This window comes from Amyelois transitella, chromosome Z (assembly GCF_032362555.1).
Source record: "Amyelois transitella isolate CPQ chromosome Z, ilAmyTran1.1, whole genome shotgun sequence".
Lineage (NCBI taxonomy): Eukaryota > Metazoa > Arthropoda > Insecta > Lepidoptera > Pyralidae > Amyelois > Amyelois transitella.
Window position 1 is genome coordinate 3370889 of NC_083535.1, and position 22565 is coordinate 3393453.

The 22565-nt window shown below is 36.5% G+C and overlaps 1 protein-coding gene across 4 annotated transcripts in view; it reads right to left on the reverse strand.

Moving 5' to 3' along the window:
* The window catches only part of LOC106130565 (uncharacterized), a 50965-nt gene extending 30810 nt beyond the window's left edge, over positions 1–20155 (reverse strand). For 2 of the 4 annotated variants that reach the window (XM_060953416.1, XM_060953414.1), the window contains exons 1-38: positions 20008–20155; positions 18901–19030; positions 18222–18399; positions 17854–17917; positions 17322–17512; positions 16886–17024; positions 16191–16393; positions 15527–15705; positions 15167–15349; positions 14632–14796; positions 14161–14363; positions 13733–13863; positions 13341–13420; positions 12872–13011; positions 12184–12416; positions 11658–11789; positions 10976–11095; positions 10566–10623; positions 10150–10298; positions 9529–9599; positions 8604–8714; positions 8264–8460; positions 7788–7885; positions 7052–7326; positions 6690–6763; positions 6393–6408; positions 6071–6202; positions 5688–5797; positions 5239–5342; positions 4698–4884; positions 4146–4259; positions 3723–3786; positions 2935–3080; positions 2218–2329; positions 1758–1804; positions 1305–1434; positions 899–987; positions 451–624 (exon numbers count right to left, since the gene is read on the reverse strand). In XM_060953416.1, the coding sequence (XP_060809399.1) occupies positions 451–624; positions 899–987; positions 1305–1434; positions 1758–1804; positions 2218–2329; positions 2935–3080; positions 3723–3786; positions 4146–4259; positions 4698–4884; positions 5239–5342; positions 5688–5797; positions 6071–6202; positions 6393–6408; positions 6690–6763; positions 7052–7326; positions 7788–7885; positions 8264–8460; positions 8604–8714; positions 9529–9599; positions 10150–10298; positions 10566–10623; positions 10976–11095; positions 11658–11789; positions 12184–12416; positions 12872–13011; positions 13341–13420; positions 13733–13863; positions 14161–14363; positions 14632–14796; positions 15167–15349; positions 15527–15705; positions 16191–16393; positions 16886–17024; positions 17322–17512; positions 17854–17917; positions 18222–18399; positions 18901–18987 (4886 nt within the window). In that variant the 5' untranslated portion in view covers positions 18988–19030; positions 20008–20155. Of the gene's footprint in view, positions 1–450; positions 625–898; positions 988–1304; positions 1435–1757; positions 1805–2217; positions 2330–2934; positions 3081–3722; positions 3787–4145; positions 4260–4697; positions 4885–5238; positions 5343–5687; positions 5798–6070; positions 6203–6392; positions 6409–6689; positions 6764–7051; positions 7327–7787; positions 7886–8263; positions 8461–8603; positions 8715–9528; positions 9600–10149; positions 10299–10565; positions 10624–10975; positions 11096–11657; positions 11790–12183; positions 12417–12871; positions 13012–13340; positions 13421–13732; positions 13864–14160; positions 14364–14631; positions 14797–15166; positions 15350–15526; positions 15706–16190; positions 16394–16885; positions 17025–17321; positions 17513–17853; positions 17918–18221; positions 18400–18900; positions 19031–19175; positions 19314–20007 lie in introns of those variants that run through there. The other 2 variants (XM_060953417.1, XM_060953415.1) reach the window with 2 other exon arrangements.
* Positions 20156–22565: the final 2410 nt, after the last annotated feature.

The following is a 22565-nucleotide window of genomic DNA, read 5'->3' on the forward strand; positions in this document are numbered from 1 at the left end:
GAAAGCAAAATAAATTTGTATTTGTAAATACAGAAGCTTATTATTGAGCTGCTTACAATACATACTTAATTTTATTTTATTTATTTCACCCTGAACCAAAGATGCTGAGAAAATAACGCTAAAATAGATAGGAAAGACAATTCAAGCTTTCTATGATCAGTAAGCAATACTTTACTTGCTGTGCTTTGGACTAATGCAGGCGTCACTCGTATTAAGCTTATCTCAAAGTATTTCCCTATATGACTAAATATCATTTTTCATCATTAAGCAATCCAGTCTTTTTAAGTCTGGTGTTTATGTCTTCACCGTAACGGATAAATACGGGATATATTTTCGCTATAAGAAACAATATAAAACAACTAGTTTCGCCCGCATGAATTTAGCGCCATTTACAATACGCGACGAATTTAACGCCATCTACAAAAAGCTCGAAATTAACAGGTTACTCACTCAACGTCAGCAAGAGCGCGTTTCACATCATCCATGATTTGTCTGGCGAGGATCAGCTGTTCGACGCTCAGCTCTATGGCGCAATCCGACATTAGATTGATTTCTATCGCCGGGCCAAAGATTAGAATCCCGCCCGTGTAGTGAGCTGGTGCTAAGACGAACCCGACGTCAACTCTGGTGAAAGAAAAGGGTAATGTTTAAATTTTTTATTCTGCTTCATGAAATTCATCATTCATAACTCGACGTTTAAATTTACATAGACATTCCCTTTTATTCTCATTATGTTTGCCCCTGTGGCATTCTCCCTGGTTAATAGCCCGCTGTCCATCAATAAGCACGGTGTGAGGGAAAGAGAAAAATCACAAAGCGAAACGGTTAGCTTAACTATGTTTTAATTCAAGAATTGCAAAAACGTCGAACATTAATTTAATGTGACCATGCTACTTACGAATGTAGTACGGGCGTAATGACAGTGCTCTTTCGCGGCCGCGTCCACTTTACAGCAGGGTTCTCTTGTCCTTTCACTGTTTCAGCTGACTGAGAATAGAAGTTATGATTATAAATCAGTTTCATAGTAGATGTTGAAGATGTATTTATATAGTTATTTTATTTTTTGTGATATCTCTCTTACTTTAATGAATAAACAATAGAACATGCGACAGACTGACTATCTATCAACGCACACTACTAAGATTTAGCTGAAATACAGAAAATACAAAGGCATGATATTTGGAATTCCCATAGTAACAAAGCTACTACAAAGGGGAATGCTATTGTTTTAATTCGCGTTTTCTGATTAAATAAAGATTCATGGTTCTTTGATACTTTAGAAAAAGATTTATGTATTTTTTTACCTCATTCTTGACAATCTGCCTGAACTGCGCCGACCTGACGGCCACACTCTTCACCAGCACATCGTATTGCCGACCTTCGGAAGCTGTATTGGCAGTAGCCCAAGACGGGTCCGTGCTGGCTATTGGACGTCTATTTAAAACAAAGAGATTTTAATGTCACAAAAGTGATTGTTTACAATTAATATTTATGTTCTTACTTATAAGGAACATTTTTTGATGGATATCTTTTATTAAGAATAAGGCGCGGGCGAGTGCGTCACGAAAAGTGATCGATATCTATGATTAGGTACTAGCTAATTACGGCACATTGTCGATGGCTATTAAATTCAGATAAATACTACTATTTTATAAGCGAGTCTAATGACGATTTGTTATCGTATTTGAAATAAATAAATTAACAAAACGTGTCATATTTCAATCATGAAAATGAATTAAAGCATTTATATAATTTACCTGCAAATCGGGTTCTCAGGGTGTGGATTCACTGATATTTTACCGATCTGAAACAAAACAAGGCATGGCTTGAATTATATTAAGTAAAATGCAAGCAAGCATAGAATATTAACATAAGATGAAGCAAAAGAAGTACGCAAGTTGCAAGTGGAGACATGTAGTCTTTAGTAATAATATAAATTGTGCATAATAAACAGGTTGGCTAAGCAGATATACAAGAAGAGTGTGGAGGGAAAGGTCGGAGTGGGAAGACCTAGACGAACGTATCTTGATCAAATTAAGGACGACCTGGTAAAGGGTCAGGTCAAAAGTACCCGAAACCGCTTGCATGAAGAGAGCTATGAATGTGGATGAAGCGAAGGAAGTATGCAGAGATCGTGGCAAGTGGAAAGAGGTAGTCTCTGCCTACCCCTCCGGGAAAGAGGCGTCATTTTATGTATGTATGTATAGAATAACTTACGGTGAATATAAATGTGTCGTCAGAATCAGGATCTTCTTCTTCACCAGTGAGCAACAATCGAATCCCTCCAGCCGTCACGAACAAGAAAGGCCATATGAAGGGCTGACACGGTCTGACGGAAAAAGAAAACATTAAAATTTTAATTTTAATCCATACTATTATTATAAAGAGTTTTATTTATAACGAATGAACTTGACAACTACTAAACCAATTTTTTATCATATTTGCCACATAGACAGACAGAACCTTACAGAGAAGAAGGAGGATACGTTTTCTGGAAATTCCTACGACAGTGAAGACACACGCAAAAGGTGGTAAAAATCGTCTAATACCACGACATTCCAAATTGAATTTATTCTGACATTTACTTATTTTCGATTGAAACTGCGTGTGAAGTCAGGTGATGAGACGCCATTCCAAAATGGTATATCTATTGTCTTATATGATTCCGATTTCTATGCATGCCAACAGAGAGTACGCCCACTGCAGATACACTTCATGCGGCCGATACGATATAAGCCGTAACGCATATATTTCTTACATGCATGTTTCAAAATATGAACTACTATCTTATTAGAACTACTTATGTCGGTCTTGATTTCTGCTAAATAATTGAGCTAGATCTATATCAATCAACCCATCTTTCAGTCATTCAACGTTAGAGCGAGATGACTACAACGACAGTGACCTTCACTCTACATAACAACAACAACTCACAGATCCCCGGGCTCCGGTCGCAGCACACAGGCCCCGCCGGGCGCCATCTGCTGCAGCAACAGCACGAGGTGCTGCAGCGTCACCGGCTGCAGCACGGCCTCCAGCGGCGCCAGCGACACGTATATCTCCCACATCGTGTCGGTACTCTGTAGAACAAATACGATGATAATAAAAACAATTAATATCTGTGGACTGGACACACAGTTAAGATCAGAACTGTTATGGTTGAATAAAAAAAGTGATAGACAGATATATAAAGAAAACTGAGAAAAAAAATCCGTGGTGAAATGTTTAATATACCCAAATAAAAATTGGGTATCTTAAACATTCCACCACGTTACAAACGCCTCAAAACTAGGTTTTACTTAATTTAATTTATTCAATACCTACGTAATATCATGCGGAAAAAAATCATGTATGAAAGACTGACAGTTATAATCCAATTCAGCTTTACAAATTTCATTTTTTTTTTTCACTTTTTTACAGGCTATTTTAAATTGAGTGAATCAGTGAAAAATGAATGTGCACAAGGATCAGTTTTGCGCTATGATTTTGAGTGCCGCCAGAAACCGGAAGATTCATACGAAAGATTAAATGACTTTCATTCATGCGTTTGTGTTATTATTTTTATTGATGAAGGCCCTGGATATTAATTGCCAATCAAATTTCAATTCAGGGCAGTAAGAAAAATCTAGACACAAATAAAAAATTTGAACAAAATATATTTTGTTCAGAAGCTAGGATGAAACACAATATTGATACATCAAATAAATAGCACTATTACTTACCGATCTTCGTTCCAACATCTTCGGATGAAGCTCGTGTTTCCAGCTTTCAGGTAAATTGGATATTCTAAGGAAAAAGGTAATGTTTCATTTATTAGAAGAACTTTCGTATTCTTAATAAAAATTCTAAAGAAAAAAATCTTACTGTGTGCCCTTTATATTAAATGGGGTCTCAAAAGGACGTGTGCATTAAAATCCTTTCAAAACATTAACAATCTGTTTTATTCCGGTTTATCGGAACTCTTAGGATAGCATAAGAAAAACGGTATGAAACGAGGGAGAAAGGTATAACAAACGGTAAATACAGTAGAGCAATCCTTAGCCCACGGCTTAGTGCTCCCATTGTCGCAAACCACACGGGATCAATACATTCCAGAATGAAAGTTAGTCAATAGGTCAAGAACAAACAAGTATAGATGTACGTACTGCGCTTGAGTAACGGTGATGGATATGAAGTGGTTTTCCTCCTTCTGATTGGTGGGCTCTCGCGCTTCCAACACTCGCCCGCCCAGCACCCCCGCTGTCCAGTCCTCACTGAGTCTAAACGGATATGGGAGAAATAATTAAAGTTTGAAGAATTTAATATTACCTCTACCAGTTGTTCTCCTACCCACTCAAAAATATCAGAGTTTGAGTTTGCTCGTATAATAATAATATCGTATGCAGAGTGCATCTAGCTTTATTCTGCATCAATGACATTTTGTCAGGTCTAGGTTTGAACGTTAAGGTACTATTCACACACAAAGCATTTTGCTGTAGGCGCAGCTCAACGTTGGGTGGTCGACAGCAAAATGATGTTCATGTGTAGGGAGCCTAACATGAAAATATGAAAGTATTTTTTCTTTCTGAATTAAGTGAAAGTTAGTGTGGCTTCCAGGTCCATGATAAAACATTCATTCACCAAAGTTCTTGCCTTTAAACATGACATGTTCAATAAATTTTCAGAGAAACAATACATATATATTCAACCATACTAACCGTTCGTAATGTTTGACAGAAGCCGATGCCAACTTCAGTTTGAACTGATTATAATGCTCTTGGAGGTCAACGGTGGTGATGACGTCATCGATGTCAAACGCGAACTTTACTTGCGGGGTGGACACGACCAGAGTAGCCCGCCCCACCACCCATTGGAACCAAAAGAATTTCTTCAGTTTCAAGCCAGCTGTAAAGAGAAAGTCGGTTTAATAATACCCATTGTTAGATCTCATATTTTGTAAGATACTAGTATAAAATTATTTTTGGTGGCAACGATATACTTTAAAGGGAAATGTAGGATTATCAAGGTGTAGATTAAAAACTTTAGACATCAAGGGGCAGGGAAACTGAACGGAAATAAAATAGACACTATGCAATTCAATAAATTACTTTGTTGTCATGCAAATATTTTTGACTAATTATTCAGATTTTTCTAAGAATGCCACTTAATGAAACATGCCAATTTTGCTAATTGAGATTGTGCTCTATACAAACCGATGGACGATTAGGCATACTAATCGATCGATTAATCAAAACTTACGTTCAACTGCTGATTTGGCTTCGTATATAGATATAAGTTCACTGGATTCACTAATGGTGCTCTCCGATTGGCTGTCTCGTACTTCGTCTATTTCAGTGACAGACCTGCGAGTACAATAACGTATCCACAATTTGAAAAAAGAATACCAGCAAAAATGTGAAACGTATATGAAAAGTACAATATCAAGGTCAGGTTAAAAATACTGCAAAACTAAGAGCTTGCACGAAATTATTACAGCATGGTGAAGTAATAGTAAACAAACAGTGATTGTAAAGAGTGAAAAGATGTATAGAATGTAGTCTTCCCTTTTCATATAGTATTGTTGCTCACCCCATAATTTTCACAAAGTTAGGCCCCCCCAGAACAGTAAATATGGCAATCTGCCCACACCCCTTCAGAAAAAGAAGCTTGATTGAACGTATGTATATTTTAATTTGTTTTGTATTTACCTTATTAATGATCGTTGGGAAGTGTGGTATCTCGGAGTGACTATAGGCGGGCGTTGGAGTAGAGTCACGATGTGTTTGAAGCAATGTATCGCGGAAGCCATCACGTGGACCTAATCAACATATTTTATACATCGATGTGCACTCAAGAAAATCCGGAATGATATAAGACTATAGATACTGGTGAATGTGACGTCGCAACTAATGGCTTTGACCTTTATACGAAAGCTTTACAACTGTGCACAAAAGTGTGTGTGATGTAGGATGAGAACTGTATCATTCCTATGGATTCAAGTGAAATATTGCATTTTTATTGACTATTATTTGGATTTGCTGATTTCAAAATAAACCTTAAATCTAGTCCTTAAGTAACAAGTACCACTAACCTGATCATGAGAAATCCTGACGATGACGGGTGGTGTATCGGCATGCATGTGGACGCCCAAAGATACAACTGGACCAACCACCGTCTCCGTCGATTGTTGGCGAGTTGGCTGCTTTTGATTTTCTTTATCAGCCTACGATAAAAATAAATATATTTATTGTTTGAGCTTGAAAAAATAAGTCACGGCCAACTTATACTGGTTATGAGATGGTTGAAGGAGTTTGACGCCAGGCTGTCTAATCGTATTTAAGAAATTAACAGTGTAAAATCTATTTCGGATCAAGCTATTTCGGAAAATACTGATAGTTGAATCTAAAACTTACGTCCGTCTTCTTGCGCCTGTAACAAAAAGATAATAATATCTTTAAAGGCAAATTAGGAACAAACCATTGCACTTTCAAAATAAATGAAAATTACTGATATATGTATATTTAAAAGTATTTCGAACAATTGAAACAAAGATGTTATATATTTAGGTAATCAATTCATAAGTTTCAAAACATTCGTTCGTTCGTTCTATGATACGCTACTTTCATTATCGACAATTGAAGTGCAGAAAAGTGTAAGATTTCGAACACATTTTATCTAGGTACTTTAAATACTAGATGTAAACAACTTACTTGGCCGGCCCGCGGAGAAATTCCTTCAAGGTAGATGGTTTAAATTCTGAACCAGTCGTGAAATACTTCAGTTTCTGAAACAAAAACATTGCCTGTTTTAATTATCATATTATATCAAAATAAATACATATATCAGAACAAATTACACAGATTGAGCTTGACCCAAAATAAGTTCGAGCCTTATTTTTATAAGATACTATAAAATCTATTAACATCCCACAAAACCCGCGTCATGAAAAAAAAAAGATGATTTACAAAGCGAAAAACGTCTAATGAAAGTCTCAACTTAGTCTTACTCATCAGATCACTTTTATCGCAATTTACAAACACTTAATTGTTAAAAAATTAAGTAAACGACTCACCTCCTCCTCCGGTTTGACACTGGCTGATTTCTTTTTATCAGTCTTCATTGGCACTTTGATGTGTAAAGATTTGGTGACCACAGACAATGTGACCGTAGTTGTGGTTAGTTCCAACACAGTTCTGGGATGAACTCCCGAGATCATCTTGATCTGGGAACGGAGGCCGCTTGCGGATTTGTCTATGCCTTCCTTTTCTGATATGAAGGACGCAGTTTCTAGCGTAAAGCAAGACATTTCAGCTAGGCGCACTTTCCATGGGAATGATTCGTCGTCATCTGATGAGAAAAATAGAATTGTTAGTAATTTGTTCCATCGCTTCTTTTACACCTGAACTTGGGGTTGTAAATTTATGTTATGTTGATGTCAATATACCTTGTATTTTATTTAGAAAATAAATCCATTATTTTCTCATGCTGGTTTGGCAGTGAAGTAAAAACATAAGTGTGTAGCAGCTCTTTCTCTTCCCGGACAAGTTGTCAAAATCAAACAAGGGAAAAGCTAATTTATTTGGTATAATTATTTTAGGCGATAGGCTTTTAATCCCAACTCCATCATTAAGCCATACAGCTGAACGTGGCCTTTCAGTCTTTTAGAGACTGTTGGCTCTGTCCGTCCCGTAAGAGATAAAGACGAGGTTGTATGCATGTATGTAATTTGATACTTTTTGTCGCGTCTTACTGTCTTTTAAAAGACCTCGAATTACATTAAGACAAACAATAAAACAAACTTGATTTACCTCCTGATTTCTTTTCTATGAAAGTCGGTCCATCATGCCGGATCTCTTGCCACAAGTGTTTCTTGGTGGAACTAGAATGCATGGAGAGGCGACCAAGTCTGTGGAACAAATAATATTTGTATATAACTGACAAAATTTTGAAATTTCATAAAGTTGAGGTAACGTAAGCCAAACATAATGACCAGATCTTTATGCAGAACTTCAAATTTGAACTTAACACAGTACGACACACGCGTTTTATCATGTGTCATCCTTCTATAGAAAAGAATTACAAAAAACCCCAAAGCTAGTTCACTGGAAATGCTGACGTGACGCTCCATAACTTTCCGCACTGTAGCACAGTCGAGTGCTGACGTACTCGTAGTAGAAAAAGTCACATATACAAGGTCAACAACTAGTTCCACGTACTTAACGCGCTACACGACGCAGACGCTGTTAGTGATATAAGAAGAAAAACAGATAATAATGAGACTTACCCTAGAGCCAGTACACTGGAATTGCTGGCGTGACGCTCCATAGCATCTCGTACTGTGGCACAGTCGAGGGCTGATGCAGTGGAAGAAGTCACGTATACTAGGACAAGTCCTAGTTCCACGTTAAGCAGCATACGACGCAGACGCTCGTATAGTGACAAGAGATTCTCGCCGCTTAGGAGATGGACGCGAGGTTTTGGCTAGATTAGAAAGTGATATCGTGAATTGGTTACAGTTTCAATTGGTGCAAGTAAGAACACTCAAATTTTACAGGGTTGGACTTAAATTTAATCGGGGATTTATAATTACAACAACTTTTTCAAATATACAACTATAAACTCACCGGAGGTTGTTCTGGTTTTTGCTCTTTCTTCTCACTTGGTTCGCTACTAGAGCTGCGCGGGCGCACGTGAACTAACTCCGCTTCCCGTCCGCTACTGCGACCGCTTGAAGACTGGAAAAGAAAATGATGCATAAATATATCCGAAAAAAGACCATCTCTATAAAAAAAATATTGACATAAATTTAAGGTGAACTTATTAATTTACATAAAATCACGCCTCTTTCCCGGAGGGGTAGGCAGAGACTACCTCTTTCCACTTGCCACGATCTCTGCATACTTCTTTCGCTTCGTCCACATTCATAACTCTCTTCATACAAGCTCGGCGGTTTCGGGTACTTTTGACCTGACCCTTTACCAGGACGTCCTTAATTTGATCAAGATACGTTCGTCTAGGTCTTCCCACTCCGACCTTTCCCTCCACACTCTCCTTGTATATCTGCTTAGTCAACCTGCTTTCATTCATCCTCTCCACATGACCGAACCATCTTAACATACCCTTTTCTATTCCTGTAACTACATCTTCTTTCACATCACAACATTCCCTTATCACGCTGTTCCTTATCCTGTCACTCAATTTCACACCCATCATACTCCTTAACGCTCTCATTTCCACTGCATTTATTCTGCTTTCATGCTTCTTTTGCCATACCCAACTTTCACTCCCATACATTAATGTCGGGACCAACACGCCCCTGTGCACAGCCATTAATTAATTTAATTACACACACTTATTAATTTAATGATATATAAATTTAATAATAATATAGTTAGCCTATAAGCAGTTCTCTGGCAGACCCAATGGTTGACTGGTAGATAATGTTATAGCTCTAAGTCCTCTAATTGTGCTTTACATTGATATTTTGTACAATAAAGTTTAAATAAATAAATAAGCAGTAGTAATTTGAATTTACGATTCCAAACTTACGGGTGGAGTGGTCCGCCTTCTTTGGAAGAACTGGCTACTTTTAGCGGATATTATGCCAGACGTATTAAAATCTGTAAACATGAAAAAAGTACTTGAAGTCAATTGCGTCAAAGTTTGTAATAATTAGGTCAGCGCGTTTATAAACCACTAGCGACCCGCCTCGGTTACACTCGGGTAACATCTACTTCTAGATACATAGAAATTTGCTCAGAAAACCCTCTTTTCAGCATTACAAACAGGAACGAAATCCGCCCACTACATTCCGAGATTAGCGCGTACATACAGACAAGAGAAAAAAGGAGGACTTTATAATATATAGTGATAATAATTACATACTTTTATTACTTTAATTTTATATCTTTTATCGATATCTAAAAGTCTACATTTGTTCTCTGAAGTCGAAGTTTCACAGCCACTTTAATACCTTTAATTTAGTTTTTTGTAATTCATTAAAGAGATAACTGACTATAACATATAAAATTTTAAAAAACAGTTAATTACTTCACTTAGGATTTCAAAACTCTCATCAAATTACAATTTGGAAAGCAACTTTGTTTGCGCGATTTTGCATGCACTTTTTTATAAGCCGATGGATATATGTTACACAATTAAAATACTCACCTATATTTTTCATATGTGGCTTGTATGCAAGGAACGTGATGAAGAGTGGGTCGACGGAAAACGCCATGGGTTCCGTCCACACTCCCAAATAGTCTAGGGAATTGGACAACGGCTGGGCACACCATTGCATGGCCAGCCTTAGATAAGGTCTGCAACAATATATGTATATTACATATATTGATATGTATTAATTGTATGAAGGAAGTAACGAATGTGAATTAAGTGGTAGTATGCAGGAATCGTGTGTAATGGACTTAAGTTAACAGTCCACACAATTATCTTCTCACCGGAGAAGATAATTGTGTGGATGTATGTATGTACAAATGGTGTAAAACAACGGAGGAAACTTAAGAAAGCGGAAGAGAGATTTCTGAAGAGAACCTAAATGCCAAAAAACCACACTCTTAAACACTTACGTCGTAGATGGTGCTTCTGGTGCGGAAAATATCCAAGCTTGTTTTACTTCCTCGTCTCCTGTAAATATAAAAAAGTAATATTATCATTTAGCTCTGTCCAGAGGAAAAAACACAATCATAGAGCAACCAAATATGACTATAAGGAAATTATACAATAGAGTAGCACACTTTCAGTGTTTGCGGTTACTCAAAACTCCAGCTTTACCCTTTTTAGAGAAAGCTTTTAGAGAATTTGGGAGAGATACCACTAAGGGGTACTCGTAAGCTCGCCTTTGTATTATGCTTCTTGTTTTAATGTACTTATAAACTAACAATAAAGTATTTACTTGCTTACCATAGACTATATGCTGGCCATACTTACACTGAGCATATATATATTATAAGTTAACTTAAAAGCCGGACAAACTTACTTTGAGCATGAAAAGCAGTGGCCCTGGCCGCCTGAACAGACATGATGTGAGTGTTAATGTCCTTCGTTAAATATCCGCGAACTGCGATGTCTTCAATGGTCAAATCAACTGTCACCGCTTCTGCGAAGGTAAACAATAAGTAATCATCTCAAGTGAATATAAATTGTACATACATACATAAAATCACGCCTTTTTCCCGGAGGGGTAGGCAGATATTACCTACATCTTTCCACTTGTCACGATCTCTGCATACTATTATTGCAATATAAATTATGTGATTATGCCACTTTAATAGAGCGAAAAAACTAATGGACATCTTTTCACCTACACGACATGATGACGATAGAAAGACCATACCTATAATTAGAGTCATGTGAAAGCTAAGGCTTAGAAAGAATTTAAGGCATATTGTCAAAACCAAGAGGACATCTTTTGTTCAGAGATGGAACCTTTAGCCTCTGCTTAAAAACCCTACCTAGACTTTGGCAGACCTACTTTTGTGACATGTCATGCCAATTGAACATTTTATAATGCATCTTAAATCGCTTACAGGTGACAACTTACTCGTTTTGCATATAATAATGCTCTATAAGAATATATAAGTTGTAAAATGACATTAATATGACTTATAAATCCTGAAAACAGCAGGTTCAACGCAAACAACTGAACGAAAAGAACCAACCTTCATCGTGAATCGCGTCGTTGGGAAGCGAAGTGTACCTCAATGCAGCCGCCACTTGGTTCCTCATCAGCGACGCTGGCACGCGGTAAGCGGCTTCCAATCTTGCGGCTGAACCACTTAGGTTTATTTCACCTGTACTCAGAAAATATAAATTATAAAGATAGCTGAGCAGAATCACCCTGATGGAAAATTAAGGTCTATCTAAAGTGTATGCTTGTATTGAAATCTCTAAGTTCAACGGAACAGAACCGCGGCGTTTCTGCCCATTACTTTTCATGAAAGCGTGTCTCATCTCTCGCTGGATTTTAGAACCCATGGTGACAGTAATATGATTTTTAGAAAAGTTAGTAAGAACTTACGGATCTTCATAATATAAAACAGCTATACCGTCTATTTTAGATGGACGACCAATCGCAACTCATTTTTGCGCATTGTCCTGTCTATGTATCCCTCGGTCATAGTAAAAATAATTGAGGACTCTTTGGTGACAGTAAACCTAATTGGGAAGATAAAAGCAACAACTCACGGATCTTCATAGTATAAGACAGCTGCACCGTCTGTCTTCTGTCGAAGTACTTCTTATTTAGGAGTACATGGACGACCAATCGCAAATCAGTTCTTGCGCACTGCCTTGGCTGTGTATCTCTCGGGGACAGTAAGCGGAATTGTAGAGAGGGAATGGCTACTGATAAGGTAAGGCGGGCCCCTTGGAACAGAGGACCGGAGTCTTCTGGCAGTTGGCAAGCGGCCGAGCATACCCTGTGGAAAAAAATATAACGCATATGATTGAGAACCTCCTACCATATACCATGATAGCAGATACTAATCACTTATGTATTAATTTGTGGAGAAACGAAAAATTGGGACATTATAATCCTTAATATGAGGGACGTATGAATATGTATATATCTCGTTTAGATTTGCTCATTAGAGACGTTAGGGTCTAAAATATATATTTTCATAATTCTAATGAGCTAGGCTGTTAGAACGATGTAAATTTGTTTTTAATAACTCTGATTAATTCTAGCAATTGAACTTTGAGTTTGAGTTACAATCTCAAATATTAGACAAGACACGATCTAAATCTAAAGAGCTGTTATGGAGTACTTAGAATAAGCTTGTATAAACCAATCCTGGCATAGCTGTTAAAAGCTACAGTCCTACCGAAAACATTAATGAAAAGAAAAAAGATATATAAATAAAACATATTTTACCTGTTTGGATACAAAGGGCCGTTGATAACAATGATGGCGTCTGGTAAATCGATGTTTAACATAATAGGGGAAGGAGACGGCCGCTCGTGATGATTCTGCAAATGATCTAACGGATGCACGACTATGTTCACTCCTTGCATCTGCAAAATGAAAACAATAAAATCACTTTAATTACATGTATTTTGTTGTAAATGAAACTCTTTTGTTTGTCTTGGGTTGTACATAATATACTGAATATAAATAACAATAAGGCGTGACAATACACGCAGCTAATATGGTTTAGGTTCAACTGCAAAGGTTGCGGAGGATAGACAGGAGTAGCTTCATGTTAATACCTGATTTACCCAACAGCCACTGTAGTATCGCTGTCCCGTTTCACGTAATAATAAAAAGTGAAACAGCGACAGATTTTCTATTTATTATGAAAGAAAAGGAACTACATAAGAATTAATACGAAACACATCCTCACCTCTATCACAATTTTCCTTTGAGGCAGGTTGTCTTGCAATGCTTCATTTTCTTCGACAGTCAAGGTACGCATCCCTAATTCTGGACAAGGAAAATTTTCATCTTATACTTAGATAAAGATGTTAAGCAGAATATAATTATGAAAAGTTTTTTTGACCCATCAACTCCCCTTAATAACAGGTAAAAAAACGAGTATAAAAATTAATAACTCTATAATACTAATACTTCTTTAGACACACTTTTTGTCACAAAATATCTTACGATAAATCTGTAGTTATAATTTTATGTGCAATAAAGGGTACTTTATCTATCTTACACGTGCCTCAAAATTATGGCAAGTTAAATTAATTGCAACATAATGGTCAACATTTTTACAAATAAATTAAGTCATACCCTGTTCCTGAAGAGGCGGCAACTCGTTTAGAACATTCTCCAACTCGTGAACCCTGTGTATGAGTCCCATGCACACTTTCACCTCGATCGGATGAACCTTGACCTTCATATTGCACATTTCTACCCAGTCACTAAAAAAAAAGAACCAAATAAGTAGATAAAGACGTTATTTATATATATAAAAATATACAAATATAACCTATATTTATAGATCTTATCTTTATAGCCCATCGCGTAAAAGACGAATCCCAAACTTATAAGTCTTTCCCTTAGTCGCATTTTACGACATCTATGGGAACGAGTGGGGAATGATCCTATTCTTTCTTCATTGGTGCCGGGATCCACACGGCACAAAAGTCTAAAACTATTAGTACGGATTAATATGAGTGATTTAATTCCTATTAACTATTTGTCTATATGTAATTTACCTATATTCGAAGTCCCTGGGCGGGTTATCATACGGATTATCATGTCTATTCGGCGGCGACCTCTCGTGCGTATACTCTACGTAGAACACTGGCGCCATTTTTTGGAACAACAGGTCAGTTTCCTCCACAGGTTCGGTTGTTATTGGTTCTTCAGGATCTCCGGGGTTCGTCTCCGTCTCCTCTAATACTGGGCGGCTTTGGGCCTGATGACAAAATTTAATCTCGATTATTTCAGTGAGGGCAACATCACGTTTGTACAAGTGCCCAGAAACGTTGGAAGTTTTCGATTAAAAACACACATTGGAATATATTACCGTACGTTTAGACTTTTAAAAAAGGGCGTGAGATCTTTGACAAATTTCATATTTTGAAAACTGAATAAAATGCTGCTTTTGCCTTAAGTATTTTTCTTAAAGAGCTAAAGTATTTTTAGGTTCAATATAAGCAGCTGCTAGTTTATTCAACTCTCACCGCAGTATCAGGGGTGGGCAAGGTGGGCTCAGGCGTCACTCGATACTCCTCATCGGCCACTTGTGCGCATTCTACTTTGTGCTCGTTGAAGTCGTCTTCTGGCCAATTCCATTCTATATCTTCTACTTCGGCCTTTTTCAGGTATATTGTAGGCTGATTTTGGCTCTGAAATATGTAAATTGGACAATTATTTATGTAGTGGAAAGATGTAGGTCTCTGCCTACCTATGCGTATGTACTATATACGAGGCGTAAATAAGTCGGGGAGAAGCAGATTTACATACAGACGGTCTAAAATATTAATCGACGTTCTCATTTATACTTGCTATCATTCATATTTTCAACATAAACAAATCATCTAACCATTACCTTTCCTATTATTGTCACAATTTCGTTCTAAACGCAATCCTCTCCACAGTGTTCACTTTGATTCTATTCCTGTTACGCAACACCCAAATACTTTAAAAAATGGTGCAACTTCATGCCTCTTCTAACACGGCATACACTATAAAATATAATACCTACATTTGACTTACCGCATTGAGATCCACATGACCACAAACACATTTCCCGTGGGAACTCAACGTAAGCAGCCTCGCTCCGAAGCGTACGCGTAACGTCGTCGGCGAACAAATGCTGCTTTTTATCGCGGCGTGAATAGCAGAGAATTCCAGGATGCTGCGCGCGCGCTTCCTACTCGTCGCTTCCAGTTCCATTATCTAAACAAATAAAATTTCAATAAGAGTTTGTTTATAACTTAAAAGACATTAAAATGATTCCCTTTAGGTATCTACACTTAAATTTTCATACAACTGAAAGAAAATCTTCATTGACAAAATTACATCGACATCCATGCATCCCCTTCCCCTTGTCTCTTTTCTTTATTTATAAACTACCTTGTAAGCCAGCGAGATGTCATCCAGATATGCAACGAAGTATACTGGTAACGGTGTGGCAGGCAATGGTGCTTCTTCCACTCCCCCTTCTCGGTCAGCCCACGTGGGCAACCAAGACCATGCCCACTCAGACCAGCTCTCTTGTCTTACTGGCTCGGCGGAATTCGATGATGTAGAATCTATATTGGAATAATATTAAATAAATGAATAAACCATAGGTAAAAACCATTGACTTTCCCGTTTTATTCGACGTTAATTTATTATAAGTATAGCTATTTGACCCGCACCTACGCACCAGCGAATCGACCGTTCTTTCACCTTTAAAAAAAATACAGGCATTTCGCAAATCCCACGGAAACTGTAGTCTTTACCGGGACGAAATGTACCCTACGTCCTTCTTTAAGATTGGTTCAACAGACAACGCGTGAAGAGACCACAAACGAACACATAACACATTTACTTTCGCATTAATATTAGTTGGGATGAAGCTATCTTGGAAAAAAGGGGTAAATTGACGCAAAGTGCTCCTAATAAGTCTAGTGCAAAATAGTATACACTTCGGAACAATCGACCCAAAAAGTTAAGGCGCTACTCAACATAAAGCAATTCGCAAAATTGGCACTTATCTAGGATATGACTTATAAGTGTTATAAAAAATACTCACGCAACGGTGCTTCTCTGACTGCATTGGTGGTTTTAACAGGTGGTGGAGGTTGCTTCGCTTCGACCATGCTTCGTTCGCGAAGCAATCTGATCAACAGGACCAACTGATCGTTCGTCACGCTGAACGCCAGCTTTGATGACCGGAGTTGGACCGCTATACTGCTAGCACGGCGAGTATTGGCGGATACTAATTTGGTTGAAACCCTGTAGAAGTAAAATCAAAGATTACATAACTATATCCATACTTATTTATATATTAACGAGAAAAGAGTTTTTAAAATTTTTAGTAACTTTAAATATACTGGACCTATTTTGGCAAAATTTGGCACAGAGATTGAATAGATAGACATTCAGTAGCAACATAAGCTTACTATGTGGAAATTCCCACTGAAGCGAAACACCTCGCAGAAATTAATATAATCTATTCTTCTTCTTTCTCCTGGCGTTAGTCCCGATTACATAATGTATGGTTTAAAATATGGAAACTTCGTAGACTTTGTAATGGATTAATAAATGTTGTTAAACAATGGAAATGCCATATTTTAGTTGAAACTATAGAAATAATAAGTCGTCGTCGTGCAGCGTACGTTGTTTTCTGCTCAAATTTAAAGCTGACACATAAATTCTTCAGTCACATAGAGGCAGTTGTATAGAATAGCTGGATATTTCTAATGGACAAAATCTACTGTTAGTTACCTGAAGTTTAATTGACATCTATACAACAGCGGCTCCTGGTAGTATCGTATTTTGCCGTCGGAATCCGCGCGATCCAGGCATAGCGTGAGATCATCCAATTGAACCAATCTTCTGATGACAGGGTAGGATGGGTCTATGTCTGTTTTCAACAAAATAAATATATTGTTGAACCAAGGAAAGTGCTTTTTATAAATCATCACAAAAATAAATATTCGCATGTGAACATAAAGATAAGGTTTACACACACTTTTGCGTATGATCCCATAATTCATACAAAGCGGAAGTCCAGCGCTCGACGGCCACTGGTTTCGCATTAAGAGACATCATGATATCATTTTGTACGTATACACGATAAGGCAGTGCACTCTTAAAGCTTATAACTCAACAATACATTATGACTTTTTTTAATATTAATTTATTTTAATATTTCAGTTACCAGCAAAAGCGGGCTCCCAGTTGACTCCAGCGCTGTCGACGGCCACATGTTTCACATTAAGAGACATCACGATATCATCTTGCACGTATTTCACGATAAGGTGGTGCACTCTTAACGCAATATTACTGACAATACGGCGAACAAGCGCTTGCATATACCCAGGCGGGGCTTCTACTACTTGCGTCTTGCGACTGAAACAATAATATTTATATCATTTATTCATACACACACCACGTCTATATATTTTTATGTATACTCAGGCTAAATGCTAGTTAGGGAGCTGGTACACACAATAATGTTTATTTGTTACCAAATAGACCAGCAGATATCATGATGAGAATTTAAACGCATTTTGTCTTGAATTTTTAAAGATAAACAGGATCTTAATCTCTTAATATATTAGAAGTCAGATTTTTAATTAGTAACCTAGCTATTGTGGAAGAATACAACAGCTTAACTGAAAACACCAAACCATTGAGACAAATTTTACTGGAGAGATGCATGCGCTTTATTTCTAAACAAATAAAGTTACCTAGGTGATTCTGGTGGCTGGCTGGCATCTGGAGAGGCTGGCGGATTCAGACTCAACACACATTCTGCAAAAATTAGATATTATTATGCTAAGGAGATAATATTTTTCATCTGAAATAAAAGTGCAGAAGTTAACATTATTTATAAAAATACAGTTGGGGTCATTTGGTCAGATGGCCTTTAACTGTGTATTGTATTTTTTAAATTTAACATGTTTTAATATTATTATTTTGATTTACTGTTATAAGTGATGATTCTGCTGAAATTTAATTTAATAACTTTTTAAAACTTAACGATTTTTAAAAAAAGTTTTTAATATATCCACTTAGCCAATCATACAATTTAAGATTTAATAGCTTTATTACTCACCTATTGTGTCAATGGTGACCACGATGGGCTCTGACATGATCTTAGTCCACGGCACCTGTATGAGGAGTTCGTGAATCCTCCCGGACACCAGGGTGAATGGCAGAGAAACCTCCTGCTGCAGCACGTCGGCCTTGAGCACCAGGTTATGCAGGGCCACTCCCCCGCCCCATAGCGACACCTTTATTTCATTCATATATATTGCATCATTATTTGTTACCGGGTAGACAGAGCGTACAGCCTCAAAAAGACTGAATAGTAGCAATTTGATTTCATATCCCTCACGTAAGGTTGTGGGTGACATAAACGAAGTATTAAATTGGTTTTCACAACAACAAAAAACATGCATGTAGGTTTTAAAGAATGGAGCTTTCCAATTAGTACAATTGTTAATAAATTGTCTACAGGGCTATATTCCTCTAAATTCTGTTCATTCAAGGTGTGAATAAGTGACCTAACTATGGACAGTAAGTCTTGTTGGAAGTAGAAAGTATGTGATCTTACAATGTTTTAATAAACTATCCCATCTAATATGAAGGGAAATTATAAAGATTATAGGATTCTTTTTACAGTGATCAGTGCTAACAGATGACTTGTGACCGCAGCTCTGATTAACACCAAATGTACATAAGTAGTACTTGTATTTATGAATAATGTAGAAGCATAGTCATAAGTCCAATACCTGAGCATCGGCAGGCTTGAAATCTCGTACATATTTGTCGACATAACTTAACAAAATCGGAGTCACGTATGACTCGATTTTGAACATCTTACGATTTGAATATCATTACACTCTATTGCTGTTCTAGGATCTGCAACAATCAGAAGAAAAATAAGGAAAGTTAATATATATAAAAATGACAAGTTTGGTGATTTTTAGAAATTTATTGATGCTTTGTGCACAGGATCACTTCTTATCTCTTTAAATAAGATACAATAAATATGCAAATAAGGTACAATAAATATGCCTAAATACTGAAATTTATGAAACACATGTAAGTTTTTATCAACATTATAGGTTCTCAATCAAAACATAATATGCATGAGTCAAGTATGAAAGTGACAGTTGAATTAATTCTGAATCAATTAGCTGATGGAATAATATTATAAAATAAAATAGATAGGTATCAAGATATATCATTTAAAAAAAATATATCTAATTGTAGGTATGCTGTATTATCAAAACTGATACCTATACCTCATTTTCATGGCATACCTAAATCATGATTTGCTTAAATGTGAATGACTCAGTCCATTATCAGGTGTTAATGATAAGAACTATAATCTCCAATGTATTAAACTTCAATCAGTTACATACTATGTTTCTTGTCATTTAACCTTGTTATCTAACAAGAAAATATAAACATCTTTTTAAACCAAAGATGTCAAGATGATTATTTCATAAATAAAGTTTAATTGTTTAATTTATCTTGTAGTCACTTGCATCAAATTTTTTTTTCAATTTAAAAGAAAGCAGCTTTGTTTGATTTCGTTGCTATCGCTAATGATCTTTCACTATCTTAAATAAGATGCATGTTTATATTAATACAGGTATCATAATGATAACCAAGGTTTCAATTATTTATTGAAATTGGAGCCTAAGACTGCAGCCCAGTTAAACTTATCATTCCTTAAATCACTTAAATAGAAAGGTAAAAACATTCTGAATAAGAAGGTGAGATGAGAATATTCAAATTTACAATCCATTAATTAAAAAGTAAATTATAGAAGAAACAATAGATTATTGTATGTGATCAAAATACTTTGACGTTTCTTATTTACCAATTACCTGATGAAAATTATGCTGAATAATTTTTAGAAGCATTGCATGAACATGTTACAATAATTTAATGAAAAATTATTTCAATTTAAGTATCTGTAACAAAAATCTGAAATATGTAAATAAACACACCGGCGATCGAATTAGTTCTTTTTTATCTGTGACTGGCATTGACAAAAGTGCCAAGTGGATCTCGTTCAAAAATTGCTTTGTGTTGAAAAACCATATTTTAATATTTGACTTAAGTGTGTTTGTACATTTTACATGACTGAGCTTTCGAGCTTTGATGTTATTACGTCTGTAGCTTTAGATTGATATTCTTTCGCACGGTATAAATGTGTTATTTTTTTCCATATATTTAAAAACATTACTTGAAGTTTCTTTCAATTAATAATACTTTCGCATATTGATATATTACTCAACCCTCTATATGCAAACTAGCTTTCAGTAATTTTTATTCTAAAAAATTTCATTCTCAGATATTAAAACGTGTATGTATATCCCTTGTTGGGGTAGACAGAACATGCAGTCAAAACTCTATTTCCTGTGTCAACCCGTTTTGAGGGAACCTATCCTGTATTATCCAGTGTAATTTATATCTATAAAATAAAAAGTAAAAAAAATATTTTCTCCCTTTGAAGACATCGATAATTTAATTTTAGTTCACGTATCCGTCATGCACGCTAAAACATTTCCAAAACTGCACATTAGCAAGAAGTGGACACGCTTATTATTTATTTATAAATAAGTCGACAATCTCAATCTAAGCTTTACATGATCTTACTCTGTCCATTCATAAGTACTTGATCGTAAATCTATATATATAAAACTCTTCCGTTACTGAGTGACTGACTGACAGACAACGCACAGTCGAAACTACTGGTCGTAGACAGCTGAAATTTGGAATGTAGGTTCCTTGGGATATGTAGGGGAGCACTAAGAAAGGATTTTTGGAAATTCAACCCGCAAGGGGGGGAAAAGGGGTAAAAACGTTTCTATGAAAAATCTTATTCCTTGGGTTTATAAACTTGAAACTTGGCATGAACACGTACATAGGCAAGTAAATATGTTTGACATTATAAGTTTTTTCAAACTACCCTCCAATCGTGATTTAGGGGGTGCGATTGGGTGACTGATTTATTAACGCACAGCCGAAACCGCTCGGTATAGGAGTCTGAGATTTTGAACAGAGGTTCCTTTAGTAACATAAGTGAGCACTAAGAAGGGATTTTTGAAATGTCAACCCCCAAGGGGGGGAAACGGGATAAACTGAGCCGGGGCTGCGGGAAAGTTCTAACGAGATACCGTGGCCCCGGAACGCAAAGGGCAACTGAAGGAACGAGGTGGGTTTTAGTCAGTAAAAGTCTGACACTCCCTTCCGTTCCACCCAGAGCGGGAGAGGTCATTTGATGATTTCCCATCCTTAAAAAAAAGACTTTGTATGACAACTTTCAGTCGTCTCTTTAACATACATAATAACATACATAATTATGTACATACATGCATAACATTAATAACATCACGCCTTTAAATCCCTATTTTGTGTTAACACTACCCATACAAACAGCTAAAAGGAAACAAGTGAAGAGACGAAATTTGTCCGCATCCATTTTCACCTAAATTCTTAACGTTAATGAGATTTACTTTTTATTATCAGGTCAACCTAATAGCCTCACATGTACGTATAACTTCGTAAGAATTTTCTTTCAACTCCTAACCGTTGAGGAGTTGTACCTTCCATCATCAGCTCATTCACATGGGATGATGACTATCAGACGCAAATACTTAAACAGATCTATGAAATTGTCAAAAACGTAATTGCCTGTAAATTTGAGGTTTGCCCTTGATTTCCCTGGAATACCATCATCAGATCCTGACTAGGTAACAACGGGACCAACTTGAAAGTATACTCTACCGAACAAAAAAGGAATCACGTAAATCGGTCCATAAATCTCGGCGTAATCGGTATGCATAAATAAAACACCCGAATTTTATCAACTGTATGTTGCTTGCTCGCGTGTCAGCTCTCCCTCTAACCTGTTCATACTGGTAAATAATAAAAAAACTAAAAATATTGTTTACAAGGAAATCCAGTAAGGCCTCTTCGTCCTATAAATCCTGTTTTTTTTTTCTTTTGAGACGATGATTTTGTCTCGCTTTACTTTTTCTATATAGATTTGTATGTATACTAATATTATAAAGAGGAACAATCTATTTTTTTATATGTTTGTTTGTTTACACATGTAATCGATAAACTCCGAAACTACTGAATCGATTTCAAACATTCACCATAAGAAAGCTACATCATCCCTGAGTAACACAGGCTATATTTAATTCCAGTTGTAACAAGATTTCAGCCTGTGGAAGAAAAAGCCCTGTCGAGATCATTAAAAAACGCTATATATAACCGAATTACACGTGGGCGAAGCCGCGGGCGGAAAGCTAGTCTATGTATATAAAATAAAAAGAACTCTGTGGTCTTTGATCTATCTAAATATCTTTTTGTCAATGTCATTTGTCATTTAGAGTTCAAACAGATTTGACTCAGAAATGACAGTGACAATATA